Source organism: Mustela erminea, chromosome 4, assembly GCF_009829155.1.
Source record: "Mustela erminea isolate mMusErm1 chromosome 4, mMusErm1.Pri, whole genome shotgun sequence".
Lineage (NCBI taxonomy): Eukaryota > Metazoa > Chordata > Mammalia > Carnivora > Mustelidae > Mustela > Mustela erminea.
The window spans coordinates 137078308-137100891 of NC_045617.1; the positions used below are offsets into that span (position 1 = coordinate 137078308).

The 22584-nt window shown below is 48.4% G+C and overlaps 1 protein-coding gene across 10 annotated transcripts in view; it reads left to right on the forward strand.

Moving 5' to 3' along the window:
* The window catches only part of PHACTR1 (phosphatase and actin regulator 1), a 553820-nt gene that overhangs the window by 493679 nt on the left and 37557 nt on the right, over positions 1-22584 (forward strand). For all 10 annotated transcript variants that reach the window (XM_032341117.1, XM_032341122.1, XM_032341119.1 and 7 more), the window contains 2 exons: positions 15785-16029; positions 18342-18498. In XM_032341117.1, coding sequence (XP_032197008.1) covers positions 15785-16029; positions 18342-18498 — 402 coding nt within the window. The remainder of the gene's footprint in view (positions 1-15784; positions 16030-18341; positions 18499-22584) is intronic.

Here is a 22584-nt window from a genome sequence, read left to right on the forward strand (position 1 = left end):
CGCATCAGACTCCCTGCTCAGTGAGGAACCTGCTTCTCCCTCTCCCACTCTTGTGTTCCCTCTCTCGCTGTCTCTCTCTCTGTGTCAAATAAATAAATTCTTTTTTTAAAACAAAAATAAAAAAATAAAGACCCTGTCTCCAGAGGCTGTCCCATTGTGAGGTACTGGGATTAGGAATCAAACACATGAGTTTTGAGGGGGGACGCGATAACCCATAATCATGTCTGTGCCCAGAATGCTTCTTTGGCCTTCCAGCCCGCTTATGAGTGAAAAGCAAAGAAGACCAGCATGGCACGGACCCCTGTCATCTCCCTGACTGGTTCTCCGCGCTGCCCACCCTCGCGCACCACAAAGGCCTCTCGCTGTTCTCGCCGCCTTGGACATGCCGGGTGCCCTCGGACAAAGGGCCTTTGTGCTGACTGTTCCCTCGCTCTAGACTGTTCTTCCCTCACACACACTCAGACCTCCCTCCCTCACCTCCCTGGGGTCTGTACTTGGTTGTCACCTCCTCAGGGAGACCCTCCCTGATCTCCCTACTTAACACTAGAACCCTTCTCCCAACACAGCGTGTTCTCCAGCCCCCACCCCTTTATTCTTTTTTGGAGCTTTTTCCCCATCTAACAGCCCATATTGATGGCTTTTCATTTTGCTTATTGCTCTTCTCACCTAATAGAATATACCGTCCACAGAGGTGAGAACTGTTTGGTTCAGGCTTGTATGCTGAGCACCTAGAATGGGGCTTGGCTTACAGTCACGATAGATGCTTAATAAATGTCAGAGTGAATAAACCACCGTGTGAATGAGTGAACAAACGAATGAATGAATGTAGAGTCCTGGGTAGCCGCTGTGGTTGGGTTCTTAATCTACTCCCTGCCGAAAATATTTAGAGTGAACCTGATTGATGGTCTTTGTCCCTGTTGAACTTTGCATTCTCACAACACACGCGTTGTATAAATATTAATGATGGTGGCAAAAACGGGTCTTTAACCCTTTGTGTTTTTCTCATGATCCCGACATGTGGAACGCTCCCTGTCTGGAATGCACTCTCCTCTCCTCTGCCACGCACTCCGTCTTCGTTTGCAGAGCAAAATTCTACTTGTTTTTCAAGAAACACCATGTCCTCCTTGACCCCTTCTCAGATCCCCAGGGGAAGGTCTGCCTCCTTCTGGGCTGTGTCTGTCTGTCCCCATGTTGCGTGTATGTATATTTTCTCTTAGATGGGGGCGGGGACCAGCCTTGTCTTCCCATTCAACCCCTCACTCCATCCTGGGTGGGACCTGCCATGTAGCAAATACTCAGTAAACATTTATTAAACGAATGTTATTAAGCTCTTCTGAGCTTCAAATAGAAAGGTATTTTTTTTAAGATCTTATTTATTTGAGAGAGAATGAATGAGAGAGAGAGAAAGCATGAGAAGTGGGAGGGTCAGGGGAGAAGCAGACTCCCTGCTGAGCAGAGAGCCCGACGTGGGACTCGATCCCGGGACTCCAGGATCATGACCTGAGCCGAAGGCAGAGGCTTTACCCCACTGAGCCACCCAGGCGCCCCTAGAAAGGTATTTCAACCTAACATTTAATATTTCCTTAGAAATTCCCTTAACTGTAGAATCAAGCTTTAGTCGTGGGTACACTCCCCAGCCGGTTGTTGAGCTGTGTGAATTCTGTTTTTATAGATACTAGAAAAAAAGAAAAATGTCTTCCTTTAAAGTTGCACATCGATCTTTGCTTATCACACTGAGTAATAGCAGACTTGAGTTTAAGATCCTGTAATGTTGATGATGAACTCTACCCCCTGAAGTTTGTTGTACCTTCATTTAATTCTCTGATACCATATTCGTTGTAGACGATAAAATGGGGGAAGTGACCATCCTTGGCTCTCCTAGCAAACTAGGGAGGTGTAGGGTTTCATAGTGGATCATGCAGCTGTCTCCAGTATCCTCCAGCTAAGACTAAAAGTTAACTTCCAGAATTTTAGGAATTTACAGAGATCTGAAAAATAAGCACAAGTAGGTGAAAGGTGGGTGAGGGGGGCATCCTGACTAGCGTATCAGCATGGAAGGAGTAATTGAAATCTCTGCATTGGAACTAAAAAAGCAAAAAAATCCACATTTTGTTCCCATTATTCCTCATGTATATCAATAATTGATATATATAATTGATATATCAATATATTGATATGTAATTGATATTTTAATTGATATATAACGTATTATTAGCCCCAGGGGTACAGGTCTATGAATCGCCAGGTTTACACACTTCACAGCACTCACCATAGCACATACCCTCCCCAATGCCCATAGTCCCACCACCTAATAATTGATGTTCTTTTTTTTTTTTTTAAGATTTTATTTATTTATTTGACAGACAGAGATCACAAGTAGACAGAGAGGCAGGCAGAGAGAGAGAGGGAAGCAGGCTCCCTGCTGAGCAGAGAGCCCGATGCAGGACTCGATCCCAGGACCCTGAGATCATGACCTGAGCCAAAGGCAGTGGCTTAACCCACTAAGCCACCCAGGTGCTCCCAATAATTGATGTTCTTAACACCATTTTATTTTTCACCCACTGAGTTTTGATTTAGGAAATTTTAAGCAGACATTGAGCTCTACAGAGGATACATTTGCTTACTACACATGGGTCTCAAAGTGGACAGATAAATGTATCTCTGATAAATTCACTTTTCCTCTACCTTTTCCTACCCCTGAGTCCCTCAACAGCTAGAATAGGAAAGTTCTGACACTTAAAAAGGAAGGTACCTGTGTTTCCTTAGCATCTGTAAGATTAGTCAGCAATTTTTTAGTGAATGCCTTTCCTGGACCAGGCTGTGTGCTGGACCCTGGGGATACAGCAGTGAACCAGGTTTGGAGGGCTCCTGCCCCAGGGATGCAGACTCTGCCGGCAGCATACACTGGGGGAGTCAGGGCGGGAGGACGGCATACAGTAGGGGGTCAGCTCGGTAGGTGGGATTCAGGGTGGCCTTCTCTGGAGAGCTGCATCTCAGCTGAAATCCAAAAGATGAGGATGACCAGATGAAGAGGGAGAAGAGAAATGAGCAAACATTCTAGGCAGATTCGAGGAAGGAGTGATAGACTGTCTCCAAATGGTTGGTGAGATTTTTATGAAAAGGCAGGAAGCTGGTAGTCACTCCCCAAGTCCGTAGAAGACCAACCATTGAGAATGAGAGAAATAACACAAGATTGTAATCCGACATACAGAAGAACCCAGGAACCACTGGAGAGGGTCCTGGAGGTTTTTGAGGCGGCTAGACTAACAGCTGGCTCAGATGTTTCACTTGTGTGTTTCATAAAGGAAAACCAACAGGGGAGATCGTCTGCTCGGGACCTGTCCAACTCAGTAACCTCGTGCGAGATAGGTTGAAGTAGGTTGTTAACTCGACTGTGACTGTTTCTGGAAATAGAATAGTTTTTCCTCTTCCGGGATATTAGTCGTACATCTGTGTTAACAAATCCAGACTAGTGATGGTCAACCAGATGCAGGAACGTTTCCAAAACCAACTTGAACTCTTTGTAATATTTACTGAATACTGCATGCCAAGTGTTGTGGTAGACCCACAATTAATAACACCACTGGTCTTTCTTAATCATATTATTCCATAATTACTTTTAGACCTTCCAAAGAGCACAGTTCATTTATAATCCTAGTATAAATACATTCCATGGTAACAACTGCTTTTTTTCACGTGGCCTCTAGGGCCATAGGAAATTCTAAAGAATAATTCCTGGTCATGAATTAGATGATTTCCAAGGTTTCTTGTCGCCATAACAATCTAATTATTGGGTTGGCTTGTGCTAAGAACGCTTCTGTCTGCAAATCAGTGTTCGGTGGTGATAAGCCTTGGTGCCTTGGTGGCCTGGCAAGAATGAAACCAAAGATCCAAATGTCATTGGCTTGTGAAGTAGCATCTGTTCAAAGCAGCTCAGGGTTTTGTTCATGTCTGTGAACCCACATACGTACTTAAATGAAACACGTTTCCACGGAAGGATCCTCTTTCTTGTATCAGTGACCATCCCTGACCTCTTGAGGCCAGAACCGTCAATTTCTTACTTTAGGTCACTTCTTTGATGGTGATGCATGTATTTAGCTCTAAGTGGCTGCAGGTCGATATTGTTTTATAATGTGACTGTTACTTCCAGGGGTGTGATGCGACTTCAGTGCAAGGTGATGTCACCATGAGCAGGACAGATCTTCCCCACTAAGGTGATGAGCAAACTGCTCAGGGGTAGGTTAAAATGAGACTGTACACACCACTAACATCTTTTGAAGTCTTAAGAGGATGAAAAAAGGCAGCATATTTTCAAAAGAAGGAGAATCTGCTCCTGAATTCCTATATGCATCGGTAGAAAACCTGCTCTTGCCCAATGCATGACTGTTGATTTTTGATCGTCTCAGAACCGTTGTCCAGAAAGATTTTTCAGGCCAAAAATAACCAAAACACTAAAGGAAGCGTTTTTAATAAATTCATGGATAATATCCGTAACGACTGGTTTATGATGAATGGTTCCTGCTTAAGCGCACCCCTAGTTAAAACAACAACCATCTTGGGACACCTGGGTGGCTCAGCTGGTTTAGCGACTGCCTTGGGCTCTGTTCATGACCCTGGAGTCCCGGGATCAAGTCCCGCATCGGGCTCCTGCCTCAGCGGGGAGTCTGCTTCTCCCTCTGACTCTCCATGCTCTTGTGCTCTATCTCTTATTCTCTCTCTCTCTCAGATAAATAAAATCTTATATATATAAATAAAATAAAACAACAACCACCAACATTGACATTTACGGAGCATACTGCACCAGCACTGAGAAAGCCTGTGAGGTGGGCAGCTTGGTTCCTCCATTTAACTGGAGAAGCCCAACCTAGATGTCCAGCGAGTGAGGGGCCCTGCTGGTCTCAAACACAGGTCTCCTTGCCGTGCGTCCTGCCTCCTGGCACCACCACCCAGCCAAGCATGATCTAAGCATGGCCGTGCTGGTGCGGAGGGCTGAAGTTCTGGGAGGAAGCCACCACTGCTGGGCTCCTCTATCAGAGCTGGAGAGGGCCGTGGGTCACACTCTGTGTGTCTTACGGTTTTAGGTCTCATCCCATCCTCAGACAGGACTTCAGTAACGTGGGTCCCTGGCCCTTGGAAAGGGCAGAGGAAGGGTTATGAATGAATTAATTTAAATTCATCACCACTACTGGGGAAAAAAAAAATCTCAAAATGCATTCTCGACTCAGGAAGGCTCGGTGCTCTGCTCTATATATAGAAGAGCATAGTTTCCTGCTGACTAGAGTCCAAGAGAAAAACAAAAGCTCTAATGTTGAGTTTCTTATCTTAGAAGGCCATAATAAAATACACAGTGCGTGCCTGCTGGCCTCAAATGAGGCTGATTAACTGTTTTCTTAGATTTCAGTGCTTATTTCTGTCATTCTTCAGCCTCAGGCACTGTAGTTCGTAGCATAATTTCTCACACATTTTTGGTCTCCAAGAAGAAAATTGTTCTCTCTCCCCTCTGAAAACTCTCTTTATAACTCGTGCGCATCCCATCACAAAAGCTGTTCCCCTGGAAGTTTCATTTCATTTTCAGTGTTATATTTGTAGATAATAAAGTTCCTCTGTCCTCTGAGGAAATTAATGTCTTTTTAAAAACTTTAACAAGCAGTGCCTCTGAAATCCGCAGCCAGAAAGCAGTATCTCTTTATTACACGTCTTTCTTTAGAAAGGATGATGAAATGGTGCTCAAGTTTTTTTCAAGAAAGATTAGGATTTAAAAGTAAACTGCCTCTCCTTCACTAGTAGTAACCATGATAGGTTATAAGATAGTTGCTTAATTTTCAAAGTCGAGGGCTTCCTTAGAAACATGCAACGATTTCAATGGTAGGAATATGGCGGAGGGGAGGGGTTGGAAATCTGAGGGGCACCTTTGTGCTCTCAATCTGTGTGTCTCCTACTTGGCTTAGTCATGTCTAAAAGGAGAGTTGAATTTTCCAAAGAGAACACTTGCTAAATGTTTTTCTTGATGGAGACAGGACTGAGGGAGCGTATAAAGCTTTTCACATCTATGATATGTCATGGTAAAGAAGAGAGTTTAGAATGTATGCTTTTACAGATTTAGGACTGCCCTTTTACTCTCAAGCTTTTCAGAATTTTTCTGTTTTTACTGCGTCTATGCTAAGTGGTAGCCATCCTGTTTCAGGTAAATTTTTCTTTATTCTTCCCTGTTGGTTCATTTTTTTCCACAAAGGAAATTATCCTTGTTGGTCAGTGAGGACAAAACAGACTCCACATCCTCGTGGGCTTACATTTTAGGGGGAGGAGACCCATGAATGTGTAAAGTGTGGTGAAATGCGGAGGGGGCACTGAGGAAAAATAAGGCAGGGAAATGAGGAGTTGATGGGGAGACTTTTCTGTCCTCCATAAAATAGGTTATTAATGTGGCCACAGTAAATGCAAGCGGTTCCCCCTTTTCAGTGCCAACCCTCCATGATTCACAGTTGGATTTTTCAGCCTACTAAATAGGGTCTCCCCTCTCTCGTACCCTGTTCTGTCTGTGCATCCACTCACCACCAGCCCTGTGCTATGCACGCTAAGACTGTTATACTACCTGAATCTAGAATTCAAACCTGCCTCTCTGTTCCATAATGGCCTCTAGCCTTGGGGCTCTTCAAAGCCAAGTTCATAGCAAAAAAGCAGTTGGGTTCTGTGAGCATCTATTGTCCTTGCTTTGTGCCAATTGCATTTCTTAGTGAGCACGTCCGTGTACCAGAAAATCCTAGTCATCGAGGCTTCTCTGGGAGAAGGCAGCATGGTTGGTGGAAAGGACACCGGCTCTGCAGTGAGAAGACCCAAAGCTACATGCCTGCTGTGATCACAACCACCCTTCCCTCATGTTCTCAGAAGCATAGCGCCCTCCTCTGTAAAATCAAGATAATAGCAGTACCCTTCCTCACACTGCACATTCTGGTGGATAGTCCATGAGAAGATAAACATTTTCAAAACACTCTTATAGGACCCTAAAAGGACCCCATGTGTTAGCTACTGTAGTAGCTTTGAAAGATGCCCACCTCCTTCACCCTGTGCCCTGGAGCTCCTGGTCTATGTAATTAGTAGAATGGAAATACTCCAAAATGGCACAGCGATCCCACGTCTCGTGAATATCATGGAATGCTCATCCCTGCGGTATTTGCTGGGAAAATTACATCATCCGGAGCTAGGGAGATGGAGAACAGAATCTCCTCTTTCTCCCTCCCCTGGAGAATAACGCCTTTGGCGTTTATTTAAATCCATTGTAGTACGTCCTATAAGAAGAAATCTTCTAGACTCCTTCTCGCCCAACTACCTTACCTTACAAGATGGCCTAACTCTGGGCGGTCTTATTGGAAGTAGCCTGACAGGTTGTGAATGTAGAATTGGAAAATGCAATGACCTTAATTAAGCTCTTGCACCTGTTCCATGCTCCCGCAGTCCTGAGATGGAGGGTACCGTGGGTACCATGGCATCCTTCCTAGCAGAAACCTCTGTATCTTATCTATTTGGGTTATTTTCTTAGGGAAAAACTCCCGGTTGCGATTTCCAAAACCTTAATTTTCCCATTCATTAGGCTATTTTCCATACAACAGCAAGACTGCAAAGGTCACAGGGTGGTTATTTTCGTGAATTCAACGGTGGGAAAACACAGGGTGGCCTAGCCTGATTCCAGGGGACGTCAGTTCAAATATTTGACTGACTTTTCCATCCGTTCCAAAAACATGCACACAAATGGGGCTGGGAGATGAGGAGCATTGATAATCAGCCTCTGTCTGCGACGCTCATGGTCAGTGGGGCGGGGAGGAGGTGCTCAGACTTGTAATCATCACATAATGCGACAGATGCCGTAACAGAGCTGGGAGCCAAGCTGGAAGCACAGGGAAGGGCCTGGTGTCCATTGGAAAAATCGGAAAAGGCTGCTCGGAAGAACTGGGATCTGAGCCATCCCTGAAGACTGGGGGATGTCCCAGGCCAAACTCTGAGAGGATAGTTCCGAGCCTGAGCGAGGGCAGGAGCAGAGAGAGGAGACAAGAAGTCTCCCAGGGTGTCTGGGAAGCAGCAAGTGGCCCCGTGCAGCTGGAACGCTGGGCATACGGTGAAGAATGGAGACAGACCAGATTGACAGAAGTGTGGAACCATCGTGTGATTTGCCCCCGTGACCATGTGGGAGGGGCTGGAGATCATCAGGCTGACAGTGAGACCCTTCAGAGGTCTTAACGGGGAGAATGACACGATCAGATCTGTTTGACAGCCGTAGAGAGGGCGGAGAAGGGAAGGTTCTGGAAGAAGAGAGAGTTCAGAGCCATACCAGGGATTCTGCTTCTGCGTGGGCGCTGGTATTGTGACATCAGTAAGAGATGAGGTTCTGCAGTCCCTCCTGCCTGAGTCCAGTCATGTCTGCACCGCTCCAGCTGTGACCTTGGCCATGTGCCTCGCTTTTCCTCTCTGAGACAAGGGTATAAGAGTAGTACCTCTCCAAAAGGGCTGTTGTCGGGCTTTCCTGAACCGATGCGTGGCATGGGATGAGCAATTACAATGTAACGTTTGTCCTCTTTGCGAGCGGCAGTGCACTTATAAGAGTAAAGGAAGGCTGGGTGAGAGGCTTGGGGTTTACCTGCAGTTTTCATTCCCAGTCAGCTACTGGGGAGAGGAACAGTGAGCTCAAGCCGCAGGCAGCGAGCTCCGTTTGAATTCCAAGCAAACTCAGCGCTTCATCCCCAGGAGTTTTGATGCGAATGATCCAGAATGGATCGTATTACATGAGTCAGCTTTTCCTCTGGGAGTGTGACAGGTACTCCAGAAGGCATGGTGACTCAGGCCACCAGAGTGTCATTTTGGAGATCACTGACCCGGGCAGCATGGGGAGGACAGCCGGTGTGCTCAAGAGTGCGCTGGGAGCTCTCACTTCAGTGGGGAAGCCGCTCGGGGATGGGAGCAGGGGAGCCGAGAATTGACTCAGTGGAAGCCAGACATCAGTGGATCCTCAGATCCCCTGAGAATCCGCCTGAAACATAACAAGTCAGGCACTCAGGAGAAAAGATCTGGAAGGTTCCTAATCCAGGAAAAGCCGCAGATTCCCGACAGTCAATGCCAAGGTTGCTTCGGGAGACACTCACATGGTACAACACTGGGGAAGAAGCACGGAGTGAAACTGTCACGGATATTCTAGGCCAGTGTCTCCCAAAGGGGCAGTTTGGCCCCCGCAGCACATTTCGCAATGTCTGGTGATATTTCCGGTCACGGCAGTTGGAGGACGTACTGCTGGTCTCTGGTGGGGAGAGCCCAGGGATGCTTGCTGAACACCCTGCAAAGCACAGGACAGACCTGCACCCGGAAGAACCATCTAGCCCAGATGTTCATCACGCTGAAGTTGGCAAAACCTGGTCTAGGCCATTATTTAACCAAAATGTGATGCATGCGGTTGTTGGTAGTCCACGAGTTCCGTGCAGGAGAACTTTCTATAACTGGGGAGCTCAGTGGGTTAAGCCTCTGCCTTCAGCTCAGGTCATGATCTCAGGGTCCTGGGATCGAGTCCCGCATCGGGCTCTCTGCTCAGCAGGGAGCCTGCTTCTCCACCCCCCCTCTGCCTGCCTCTCTGCCTACTTGTGATCTCTGTCTGTCGAATAAATAAATAACCTTTAAAAAAAAAAGTGCTAATTATCGTACTTATTTTAACAGCAGTTATAAACACATAGAATAATTAGTGCAGAAGACCTAGGATGACAGAGATCATGCTTAAGATGAGGCCACAATGGTGTTTGTTCCTTTAAACACTGACTTAAAGATACAAAGCCGAAAATAGCATAAATGAACTCAGCCATCGCACGCACACACAAAGGTGAGTGTGGGCGTGAGGGCAGTTAGGAAAGATCAGTTTAAGCCAGAGGTCAGAAAACTCGGTTGTTTTTCTGTTGACTATATTCCCCGTGCTGTACCTTCATGCCCGTGACTACTTCATTCCCTAAGTGGAGGCCTGTGTCTCCCTCTCCCCTTTGTCCTTGTGCCCAGCCCCCCATGTCCTCTGGCAGCCGTCAGTGTGTTCTATGTATGTATGGGTCTGGTTTTGTTTGCTTCTTCATTTTAGTTTTTAGATTTCCCATGTAAGTGCAACCACGTAGCATTCATCTTTCTCTTTCTGACTTAGTTCACTTAGCGTCATACCCTCTGTGTCCATCCATGGTGTTGCAAATGGCAAAAAAATCTCGTTCTTTTTATGGTCGCACGATATTCCGTTGTATCTACTACATTCTCTTTATCCACTCATCCGTCAGGGGGCACCTGGTTGCTTCCCTGTCTTGGTTAGTGTAAATAATAATGCAATCAACATAGGGGTGCATGTATCTTTTCAAAATAGTGTTTCCATTTTCTTCCTGTAAATACCCAGTAGTGGAATTCCTAGATTGTAAGTAATTCTGTTTTTAATTTTTTGAGGAACCTCCCTCCTGCACCAGCTTGCATTCCCACCAACTGTGGACAAGGGTTCCATTTTCTCCACATCTTCACCAGCACTTATTATTACTATTTTTGGCCATTTCTTGTCTTTTTGATGCTAGCCATGCCAACACGGGAGGTAATATTGTGGTTTTGACCTGCATTTCTCTGATGATGAGTGATGTCGAGCATCTTTTCATCTGTCTGTTGACCATCTGGATGTCGTCTTTGGAAAAATGTCTATTTGGGTCCTCTGCCCATATTTTAATTGGATTATTTGGGGTTTGGGTACTGAGTTGTATAAGTTCTTCAAATGTTTTGGATAGTAACACCTTATTGGATCGTCCTCTATGTATCTTCTCCCATTCAATTGGTTACCTTTTTGTTTGACGGATGGTTTCCTTTGCTGTGCCAAAATCTTTTTATTCTGGTGTAGTCCCAGTAGTTTAATTTTGCTCTTGTTTCTGCTGCCTTAAGAGGCATAGCTAGAAAAATGTTGCAAAGGCCAAAGGGAGTCCTGCCTGTGCACTCTTCTGGGATTTTTATGGTATCAGGTCTCACAATTAGGTCTTTAACCCATTTTGAGCTTATGTTTGTGTATGGTGTAAGAAACTGGTCCAGTTCCATTCTTTTGCATGTAGCTGTCCAGTTTTCCCAGCAGCGTTTATCAAAGAGATGGTTTTTTCTCCATTGTATATTCTTGCCTCCTTTGTTGTAGATGAACTGACTGTATAAGCATGGGTTTATTTCTGGGCTCCCTGTCCTGTTCTGTGGATCTATGTGTCTGTTTTTGTGCCAATACCCTACAGCCTTATAGTATATCTTGAAATCTGGGATTATGATCCCTCCAGCTTTGTTCTGCTTCCTCAAGATTACTTTGGCTTTTCGGAATCTTCCATGGTTCCATATAAATTTCAGAAAACATTTTCCAAGAGTTGAGATAGTTAAGATTTGAGGCTCCGTTGCAATGCCTCAACTCTGCCACGTTGGAGCAAAAGACACTAAAACAGTCAATGCGACGAGGTCATCAGATGAGTCAACAGAGGAATCGTCCAATGAGTCCGTTCACCATCCTGATGATTACAATGCAGTGTCTGAGCTGAATCCTCTAAACTCAGTCCCCAAGGGCAGCCTGATGGTGGCAAGGTCGAACACTGTTACCTACCCTGGTTAGTAAGATTTAAAATACTTATATAAAGTAGTAATATTCTCCTTTACACATTGCCTCCTCCACCTTGCATGTGTACAGTGAGTGCGGTTTGTGACTAATCAAAGTACACAGTCTTACCAGTATCCCAATTCAATTTTTAGGTATAGCGTATTGAAACAGGATGGGCTCAAGTCCCAGCTCCCTTCTTCACTACCTGTGTCCTCACGAGCCTATTCATTGTCCTCCAAGAGCCTCAATTTCCTGCTTAATAAAATGAGGATAACGACATTTCTCCTGCAGAGTTGTCATAAAGATGAAATGAGATGTTGGATATAGAAGTTTCTAGAACAGCGGACAATACAACCCATAAACGTTCCCTTTTTGCATTCCCTCCATGCCTGCTCTGTCCCAGTTCTTCTGCCCATTTGATAAAGAGGCCCTTTTTGTCATTAAGCCATTGACAAAAGTGCCCGCCAAGTCAGGGGCATCCACAGGCCTGCAGGACACACATCACGAGCACCTCCCTGAAAATTTAAAAAAAAAAAAAATTCTTTGTGAAAATGATTAGCCAGCCCCTTAGAAAAGCACCTAAATCTCAGGGATTCCAGTCCATATTCACTCAGAAAAACAATCAAAGATGATTGAGTGTCTGCTCTGTGTCAGGAACAGTGGTGGGCATCTGCTCCAGTGCTACAAACAACAGTAAGACCCGGTCCCTGACCCTCCGGGAGGCTCCGGCTTGGTTGAGGACAGGAGGCAGCAAGCGAACAGATGTTCACAACGTTCACAATGGTGGAGTCTCTGGAGAACACGGGCAAAAGCTTTGCCTGGGACAGAGGATTGACAGATAAATTGAAATCAGCACAGCGAGGGAGCGCATTCCCAGCTGATGCCTGTAACGCCTTGTTGCCTGGGACCAAGGGGTACGTGGCATGGGGACATTCCATCACTGGGAAGGGGGCATTGAGTGTGGGTTTAATAATACGGGTCAGTTTGTGCAGGGGGTTGCGCGTCCTGCTGTGCTGGAACTGTTCCTCGTAGGCGGATGGCTTTTACTTCCCTTCAGCAGTGAGACCTTTCCTGGAGAGCAGATCTGCTAAGTGACAACTCCATTAGAGAAAACCAGCCTTTCCTAAGACTGATACTTGGCGAGGTGTCCCCCTTCCTGCCTGCAGCCATGCGGGTGGAGGCCAAATGTAATCAGGCACTACGTTCACGTTCACGTCGATTTAGTTCTTGACCTTGACTAGTATAGCTCATAAGGGGTTAATGGAATTTCCCATTTGTGTCACTCTCGGAGCACTGGTTCTGTGGACTGGGTGGGTCTTCCGAGTTCTCATGGGCGAAGGAACGAGGTCTGGGTTTTACAAGTTGCCCTGACAATGGTGTGAATCGTCCAAGGCTGAGAGTGTCTAGAATCCCCCCTGGAAGGTCGCTGCTATCAGTAACGGGACAGGGCCTCAATCATAGGCACACCCACGGGCCCCTCCTGGGCACCAGCCCTGCTGTAAAAGTAGGATTACCCGATTTTGCCCAAGGAGACGGGGCTCAGAGAGGTTAATTACATCATTGGCCCAATGTGAAGATTTGATAGTACGTGGCAAAACTTGCACTCCGATCTGTGTCTTGACTCCTCAGACCGAGGTCCCATAATAACCTTTCCAGCCTGCATTCAGCTGACTCGTCTCCTTCTCTCGCCGTTGGAGACAAGTCTTGGCTCACCAGTTACCCGATGGGTGGGATTATCTGGGTGTTTGTCCTTCACCCCGCGCCTTCCCTGACGTACAGTTGGCAGCCAGCAAATATTTACGAATCAGACCCTCTTGGCGGATCCACCTGGCTTCCTGGGAAATGCGTTTTTTGTCCTTGTGGTAAATCAGACCTTCTCTCCCCTGCTCGAGTCGTACTTGAGGCGGATGACATGCTTGGCCCGGCGAGGCCTTCAGGTGTGTCTGTGGAGCCCCCAGCAGGCATTCGCCGATCACCATGACCGGCCCCTGTTCCACAAGGCTGTGGTGGCCTGATGGATGGCTCGCACCTGCCACCGCATCCAACGGGCCCAACTTACCATGAGTCCTCCTCAAGGCCTCACTCTGGCCCTGTGTCTGAGAAGGAGGACAAGCCACGGCCTCCTGTTTACCCCAGCCTCGCTGTGAGGCTGACTTTTCTGCTTTCTTTGCATACCGTTCCTCCTTTCTCTGTCCTCTTGAGACCGTGTGGAACCTTCTAGCTTAAGGAATTCTCATGCTCTCTCGTATCTAATTTTGTTTGTTTGTTTCTTTGTTTTGGGGCTCCAAAGAGTCTTCCGACCACCCAGGAACATCTAGGGCTACGTTCCACGCCTCACTCCTACCTGTCCCATCCCGAGCTCTGTGGCTTGGTTTTGTTAGTTAAACTATCCGGGAGGGGAGAAGACGGGGTGGGGGACGCAAGCGTGGGCTGGCCGTGCAGCGAGATTTGTCCCTCTCCCGTGTCTACTTCCCTTCGTTCTCGGTGTAGGAATCTGAGTGCACCTGGAAGGCAGCTTCTGCCTTGCGGAAGAGAGGGCCACCTGATCGGGGGGACGGTAAGTCCCCATCAGCCAGCTGTCCTTTCTGCCACCCCTCGCACGCTCCCCCCACCTGCCCTCACTGCCCTCGATACGGAATCCGGCGGGAAGTGGACCCGTCACACGGGTCATGGCTCATAAGATGCTCTGTTTTTGTAACTCTGGGTCGTACTCTTGCCGTCGAAGGGTTTTTAAGTTGATTGAGCTCATTGCCTAGAAGCTCAGAGCTCGTAATGTGTTAACTAGATTTTCCATTTGTGTCACCGCAGAGTTATGTGCCAAACACACAGAGAAAAACAGCTCTTTGGAAACAATAGGAGGAAGAAAGTGAATTGAATTTAAATTAGACACGGCGATAACTTGAAGTGTAATGCACGTTTCCGAGGAGACTGTCATACACTCATATGTCACGAGGAAAAGTTTTCTTTTGGATAAGATACGCTAATGTAAAATGTATTGATACATAGTGTCGCCTAACCTCCCCCGCCCCTCGTGAATGTCAGACACTCTGGGATGGGAAAATGCAGCGAGTCACCTATGCTTAGAAATTCCTTAAGTGGAAGATATAAGTGCCATTTGCAGTTAGCCTACAGAAGAATTATAAAATTTCAGTGTGTTTCTGGCTCCATTTTCCTTGCTGGACTTCATTCAGAGCCTGTCAAAAAAAGAATTCTAAATTGCTAGAGGGGACCTAGGAGAGACTCTGTTTAAAAAAAATAATAATAATGATGATAATAATAGTAATAATAATGTTTTCTTTATTTTTGAGACATGTTTCCTAGTTTCCCTATAGTGCATTTATATGGCTTTTAAAATGAAGCAAACCATTTTTAATTAAAATGTATTTTTTTTTACATCTGAGTTGTTTCACCTTAAGAGGTAAAACCAGGAACATCATCATCATTGCCTTCTGGAAAATTAACCTACAAAAAAATCTAGACTGACATGACCTGTGGCAGCTGAGAGTCTGATGCAGTCCTTGGGAGAGAAATCCCTCCAACTTCTCCATGACCCCATCCACCACGATGGTCACGCACGTGTCTCCAGCCTTAGGGTCCCTTCTCTGCTCTTCTTCTGCCTCTCCATTCATGACATGTCGAACAGTTTATCCCACCCCAGCCCCACCAGCTCTGCTGTGTAGCTTTGAAAGCCAGAACCTCGGGCATTATCTTTCTTTTTTGGATCTTGAACTCTGCTCTCCAGTGAGTGCTTTTACTCCTCGCATGAAACGTGGGTGGCCAACAAACCCTCCTTTGACATTTGGAGATGTTGGTCTTAACCATCAATGTTCCTGGAATTCAAATTCTTTTTTAAAAAATTCTGGTTTTTTTAATTGTGACAAATGCACCAGAACCCCCCCCCCTCCAAAAAAAAAAAATTTAGCATCATAACCATTTTCAAGTTGCATTTGAGAGGATTGAGTACGTCCACACGGATGTGTGAACTTTACCCCCCAACGATCCCTCGGGAAGCTCTGCTGCCCTGAAAGGTTTCGCCGTGAGATGGGAAAGGAGGTATCGATTGCCCAGTAGACCCTTTGTCTCCTAGGATGGGGCAGGTGACTTTTAGAAAGATCCTGCTGCGTTTATGTGAGGCATTGGGCGACATTAACATCCTCTCTCCCGCTCCTCTCCCGACAGCTCCGAGCAGCGGGTCCCCTGTTCCACTTCTTACCACAGCTCCGGTTTGCATTCGGGTGACGGTGTCTCCAAGGCGGGACCTCTGGGCCTTCCGGAGATAAGACAAGTGCCAACTGTTGTGATTGAATGTGATGACAATAAAGAAAATGTGCCTCATGAATCAGACTACGAAGACTCTTCCTGCCTGTACACGAGAGAAGAAGAGGAGGAGGAGGACGAGGACGATGACAGCTCGCTGTACACCAGTGCGTACACCGCGGCATGTCGCCAGCGAGGGGGGTGCTCAGCGGGGAGACCTGCCCCAGCTGCCCCATGCTCTGGCTTCCAGTCTGGGCGCAGGTGTCCACTGGCCTGGGGTCACAGGGCAGCTCAGTTAGGAAGATGAAAGGGGCAAATGTCCTCCAGACATCACAGCTCCGAAAATTGCAAGGCCGTGTGGCCACGTCTCATCTCTTGGATGGCTTTTTCTGTCTTTGATTCCCTTCCTGGGGAATCCAACCCCCTTCCTCAAAAAAAAAGGGAAGGAGGCACCCTAAAACTCAGTTCCAGTCCGCAGAATTCTCAAAGGACTGACCATTGTGTATGCAACAAATCTTTTTTAAACCCACATCCACAACTCTAGAAGGCTTGACTTTAACTTTCTTATTTAAGGACTTTACATGTGTGCAGGCATGAGGGAAATCATGAAAAAGTAAACTTCAAAATCTGGCGTAAAAATAATAAATTTTAGTTCAGTGATTACAAACTGATTATTTGGTCAACAAATTATTTTTTTTTTTTAAGATTTTATTTATTTAGGGATGTCTGAGTGGCTTGGTTGGGCATTTGCCTTCAGTTCATGTCATGATCTCAGGGGTCCTGGGATTGAGTCCCGCGTCAGGAACCTGTTCCTTCCCCGGCCTGCCACTCCTCCTGCTTGTGTTCTCTCTCTGTCTCTCTGGCAAATAAATAAATAAAATCTTCTAAAAAAATTTTTTTTATTTATTTGGAGAGTATGTGCAAGCAGGGGAGGGGCAGAGGGAGAGAGCGTCTTAAGCAGACTCCATGCAGAGTTCAGAGCCCAAAGTGGGACTCGATCCCACGACCCTGAGATCTGGACCAGAGCAGAAACCAAGAGTCAGACACTTCACTGTCTGAGCCACTGACGTGCCCCTATTTGGTCAACTTTTTCATGAATTTACATAATAACCACCTTATACTGACTATATACTGTGTGCCTGAGAATGCGCTGAGATTTTATTCCGTTCCGTGCATCTCACAACACCCAGAGACGTGGATGCTGTCGTCCCGTTTCACAGACAAGGGAAGAACGTGCAGAGGAAAGGGACGGGCCCAGAGCCTCACATCTAAGGGGCAGCGCGGGGATTGGACGCCGGCTAGGTCTCCTTCCAAGGCCCTTGTTCTAAAACCAGTGGAAGCAGAGAGAAGCCTGGCACTAGAATAAAATCCGAAGGAATCCCTCCCCCGCCACATGCTGCTTCCCAGTCTCTCCCTCTTGCTTTGCCGGTGCCAGGCTTCAGATCGCTGGCTAAACTGGAGAGCTCGGGAGAGGCCTGGTCAACAAGCAATGAATGAGATGATCAAAATAACGTCCAGAAAAGAGAATCATAGAGGGGCCCAAAGCCCAAGGGACCCATGACAAGGACCCACACCCAGCTTCCGCTCCCCGTTTCCCACCCGGAGAATTGAACGTTTCCCGGCCTCGGCCTCACTGACATTCAAGCAGAAAATTCTTCCTTGTGGGGGCTGCCCTGTGCATTGCAGGGTGTTCAACAGCCCCCCTGGCCTCTGCCCACTAGATGCCAGGAACACCCCCTCCCCCCACCACACCCCAGTTTTGACAAGCACAAAGTATCCCTAGACTCGCCCAAGGGTTTCTGGGCAGAGGGCAGGGGGTGCAGAATCATCCCTGCTTGAGAACTGCAGATTTCTCCCAGACATAAGGAAGCCCTACTCTCTGTTCAATCCCAGAATGTTGCTGTTTCCGTGACCTCGCTTCCGCTCCAGCCCCAAACGCACCCCGCTTTGCCCAGCCGTTCCTTCCTTCGCACGCCCCCAGCTCCGCTCCAGCTGCTCTCTTGTCTCCTGAGATTGCTGGGCTCGTCTGTCCTCTCTGAGCCTTCCCCCTGCAGATGGCCTCTAGCTGCTGCCTGTTTCGGGTGACCCCAGTCCCACGGGTGCCAACCCCTCCTCTTTGAAGCTCCCTATAGCCGCCCCCCAAGGCCCGTGGCCACCCCCTGTCTTGTGTTCAGTTGCACTCCACAGGCCGGCCAGCCCTCCTTTGTGATGTTGCCTGCCTGCTGGGGTTCCTGGGGAGCAGAGACCCCATCAGAGCCTCCCCGTGTGCCCCTCACATGCACAGGACAGCGCTAGGGATAAAGAACATGCTGGTCGCGGGAGCTCTATCAATGAATGCTCTGAGTAAGGCCTTCGGCACCCCCAGGAGTAAAGCCCCTGGTGTCTGCCTGCCTGCTTTTCACCTCGGGGCCCGCCGCTGGCCACGTGGAGCCCGGACAGCTGGGGGTCAGCATTAAGGGCTTGTTTCTCCCTCCCGCAGCCTCCCTGGCCATGAAGGTGTGCAGGAAGGACTCCTTAGCCATCAAACTCAGCAACAGGCCCTCCAAGCGGGAGCTCGAAGAAAAGAACATCCTTCCCAGGCAGACGGACGAGGAGAGGCTGGAGCTGAGACAGCAGATCGGCACCAAGCTCACCAGGTAGGACAGCCCGACGGGCCGTCCCGTGGACCCGAGTAGAGCTCGCTCTCCATCCCCAGGTTGGTCCCGGTGTCTCCCAAAGAGCTTCCTGCAGGGAAAGTCGCTGGAAAACGTTCCGGGTCTGTCCCCCCCGTTGCTCTTACAGTCCCTTCCCCTTCACGCAGCCACATCTTGGAAGTTTTCCTTGAATAAAAGCTCTGGGAGAAGCCACAGGGCAGGTTTCTAGGGAGAATAACCACCTGGAAAAAAGCAGTGGCCAGGATGACCCACATACACGGGCGTTGTGGTTTGGTGAAGTTCATTGCCGTCAGAGAAGCATGATGTCCGCTGTGCTGTGTGACCGGATGAGGCCTATGGGGATCGTGCCTCGTCAGCAACCTGTGAGCCTTCCTGAGTGGTTGGCTTTATGTGCAGTGGGACAGACCGGCTTCGGGCATGGTGTCCTATGAACGCATTGAACACCGGACGCATGTGTTTAGAACCTCAGGCACGTGTGCGTGGTATTAGCCAACATTCGCGGAGCACTTACCCTTTGCCTGCCATTCTTCCAAAATTTTACATATATTAGATCATTTCCTCTTGGAGCCTCCCTGTGAAATGGGCATTCGTGTGCTCATTTCACAGAGATGGACCCCGGGTGTAGAGCCCTGTAGTTACCTCCTTGCTGCTGCGCCAAATGGCTCTGGAGCGCCCCCTCCTGACTAAGTGTGTTACGCCCCCTCCCCTCTGGTCTAACCGCTGTCCCACGGAGCCCGTCCTTGGTGCCAGGCACTGTGACAAGGTTTGGAGCTGCTCTCTGCCTCTTTTTAGTGGGACAGCCTCGAGTAAGTCACTTGTTCTCTCGGCCTCTGTTTCCGCATTTGTAAAATGGGAGTTGTAAGGATTCAGAAACATAAGTAAAGCATTTCAAGCCATCCCCAGTCCATAGTAACCACTCCGTTACCCTCCCAGCAACCCCAGGCAGGGGCTTTCATTATCTTCCCAAGTACAGGTGAGGAACGTCGGGCCTAGAGAGTTCCCAGAGGTGTAGATGGCGTCCAGCAGCGTCCTGGTGTCCTCCCCTCCCCCCGACTTAGACCCTCACCAAGGGGCCCCCTCTGTCCCTCGGTTAACTTGGTTTTGTCCTGGAGGACGCTGTTTTGATGGTACCAGCCAGTGTAAACGTTCAGCACAGACGGATGATTAGATCTCGTGTTATGCAGACTTTAGAGCCCTAGAACGACGATCTCTACCCTCCTGTCGCACGCGCACACACACACACTCATGGGACATGGTGACATGTCCACACTTCAGTGATCCATATCTCTCTTCTTACTGTGGTGACGGCTACTTAAGCAGCGTCCTGGAGAGCCTGTCCCATTGTTGGGCGGTTAAGCATCTTCCTTCTATGGGACAAGTCTGTCCCACAGCTCTTCCCCGCGGTCCCGTCCTCTTCCTCCAGCCAGGACTCAGAGCCGCATCACTATTGCCATCCCTCTCGGAGACAGTGACACTCCTCTCCCAGGATCAAACCCGATCTCCTTTCTGGGCACGGGCTGGGTGGGTATAGCTTTGGGCTGCTTCTAGAACCTGCCTGCTCAGCTTTAAACCTGACACAAAAAGGGCTGTCTTTTAGGGGATGAGGAAAAAGAGAAGGAGCCATTCCTTGACCCCAGCCATCTTCTCCAAGTGCAGCTCCCCGCACCCTTGGTCAGGCTTCTCTCCCCTTCATTCCTGCTTTCCCAGCTTTGCTATAGAACAAGCAGAGCCCCAAGTATGTGAGGGAGAAATGGAAGAATTCTCTGTAGGAAGTGAGCTGAGGGAGTGGGGTCCATGGGGAGAGACGGAAAGATGGGACATGCAGAAAGCAGGCTGGGACTGGCCTCCTGGCTTATCCGTCGTAGAGCTGTTCCACCTGGAGGTAACTGACAAAACAGGCCGCTGATGTCCCAGGACAGACTCCTGAAAGGGAGATGGTACCCAGCTTCTCACGCCTGAACCCCCATTCCTATAGCGCCGCCACAACTGGCTGGCAGTGGCGGGGACCAGACCGCAGGTGGGAAGAGATAGACCATGCACGCGCCGGAAGAAACTCTCCACATTTGAAGCCTCATCCCAACCCTTCCTCTTCTAACAACCTTCAACTCTGCTTGGAAAATTCCAAAAATCTACTGGTTACTGTTCCCAAATCTCTTGCACCCCGGTCATGGCCTGGGGGAGAAGGAGGGGTGTCGGGAGGGCCGTGTTGGGCACATTCAAGGCGTTTGAGCTGGCTTACATCCTTGGTCCGAATTCCCCTCATCTTTGTTCAGTCTTCCGGCTAGAGAGTTTACTCCCTCAGGGCCAGACCCCAGACGTCTCCAGGCGGACTGTAGAAAGTGGGTCTGAAAGAGAGGATGTCGAAGTGTTTAGCGGGTTGTCCAGATAGTACAGATCTCAGTGAGTCAGATGGGCGGGCCAAGTCCCCGTCTCACAGTCTTCTTTGAGATAATGCAGCCATTGATCACACCCAAGGAGTTTTCAGGACGATTCTCTTTGGAATGAGAGCCTAGCTCTATGCTCGCAGCCACTCATTATCCTGAAGTCAGGGCCACACGGAGGGGACATGTGAGAAGCAGAAGATGATGGTGCAGAGCCGGTCATAGGGTAGGAAACTTGGGTTCTCACTCTGGTTCTGCGGGTTCCCGAGCAGGCACCGGCCCTGGGCCTTCACTTCCCAACCTGAGGGGATTAGATTAGGTCATCTGATGACCTTGTGCTATCGGTGAGCTTTATTACCAAAAAATAGTAGCTAATAGAATGTAGGAATCTGCGTTAGAGTTTAGAGGCTATGGGGCTGTGGCATTCTTTGGCTCTCGGAGGTCAGATAATCATGCTGGAAATCTTACATGCTTTGAAAAAGCACGCAGCGAAGTCTGCTGTGTTCCAGGAGTGACAAGTAAGACACAAAACATAATTTTAGCCTGGCAGTTTTAATAGTATAAAAAAAAGCCAAACAAACAATGCAGCATTCCAAGAATAATCCCAGCTCGGGGGGGTGAGAAGCAGAAGTGCCCAGTAAAACAATGTCAAGCATTAAGGCAGAGTTTCTCCGTAAGAATGCACACACATCATGCTTCCAGAAATACGTTCTCATTGATGCCATCAGGCACACTGTCCAAAACCTCAATCAGTGAGTCATCTGGATGTTTTGACAGTAAATAATTGTTTCCGTCAATTGCCAGATGAGAAATGCCGGCTGCCCTTGAGACATGAACGTGGTCAACTGGGTACACGTTGCTTTGCACCTTATGTATACAGACTCAGGGTGGGTGCAGAGAACCGAGGGTGAGCGAACCCATCCACTGGCTGGCAGGGGTTGGGGGAGAAAGGTAACAGAATGTCTATTTTTAAATTTATTCTGTATCATTCTTCTTAAGCTGATTGCCCATGTGTATTACCGCCCACATGGTGTAGGAAAGCAAGGGCCCTAGGAGGTAGCTAAAAGAAAGGGGGTAGGGGGGTGGGGAGGTGGGGGGTGACTGCCTAGCTTTTCTTGATGGACTTCTCAAAAAGCGTGCAGCCCACAGATCTAAGGGCCCCTCTCAAGCTAAATGAGGAAGACTTTTCATCTCTGGTGACCTCGGGTCCATGGAAGTGTACAAGCTCAGGGCAGTCTCTCACCCCCCATCTCGGGAGTCCCCCCGAGTGCAAGACCCCACTGCTTCCCCTCTGGGTCTCCTCTCTGGGCCCTTCAAACTGAACCCTGGGAGTGGTCAGCCTGATCTGCCCTCTGACCCTTCTCTACTTTGCAGCCTGGGGCTCGGACCGTCCCAGAAAGTGAAATTGTCCCCAAAGGCTAGAGCACAGGGCACCTGGGAATGGGACTCTCAGGGACTGACGAGAAGCGTGATGCCCCAAAATAGCGAGCTGTCATCTCCCAGACACCCTCTAGGTCAATAGTCCTGTGAGTCACTAGGACTGCTTCTTTGTTTGTTTGAAGATTTTATTTATTTATTTGACAGAGAGAGGTCACAAGTAGGCAGAGAGGCAGGCAGAGAGGGGGGGGAAGCGGGCTCCCTGCTGAGCAGAGAGCCCGATGCGGGGCTCGATCCCAGGACCCTGGGA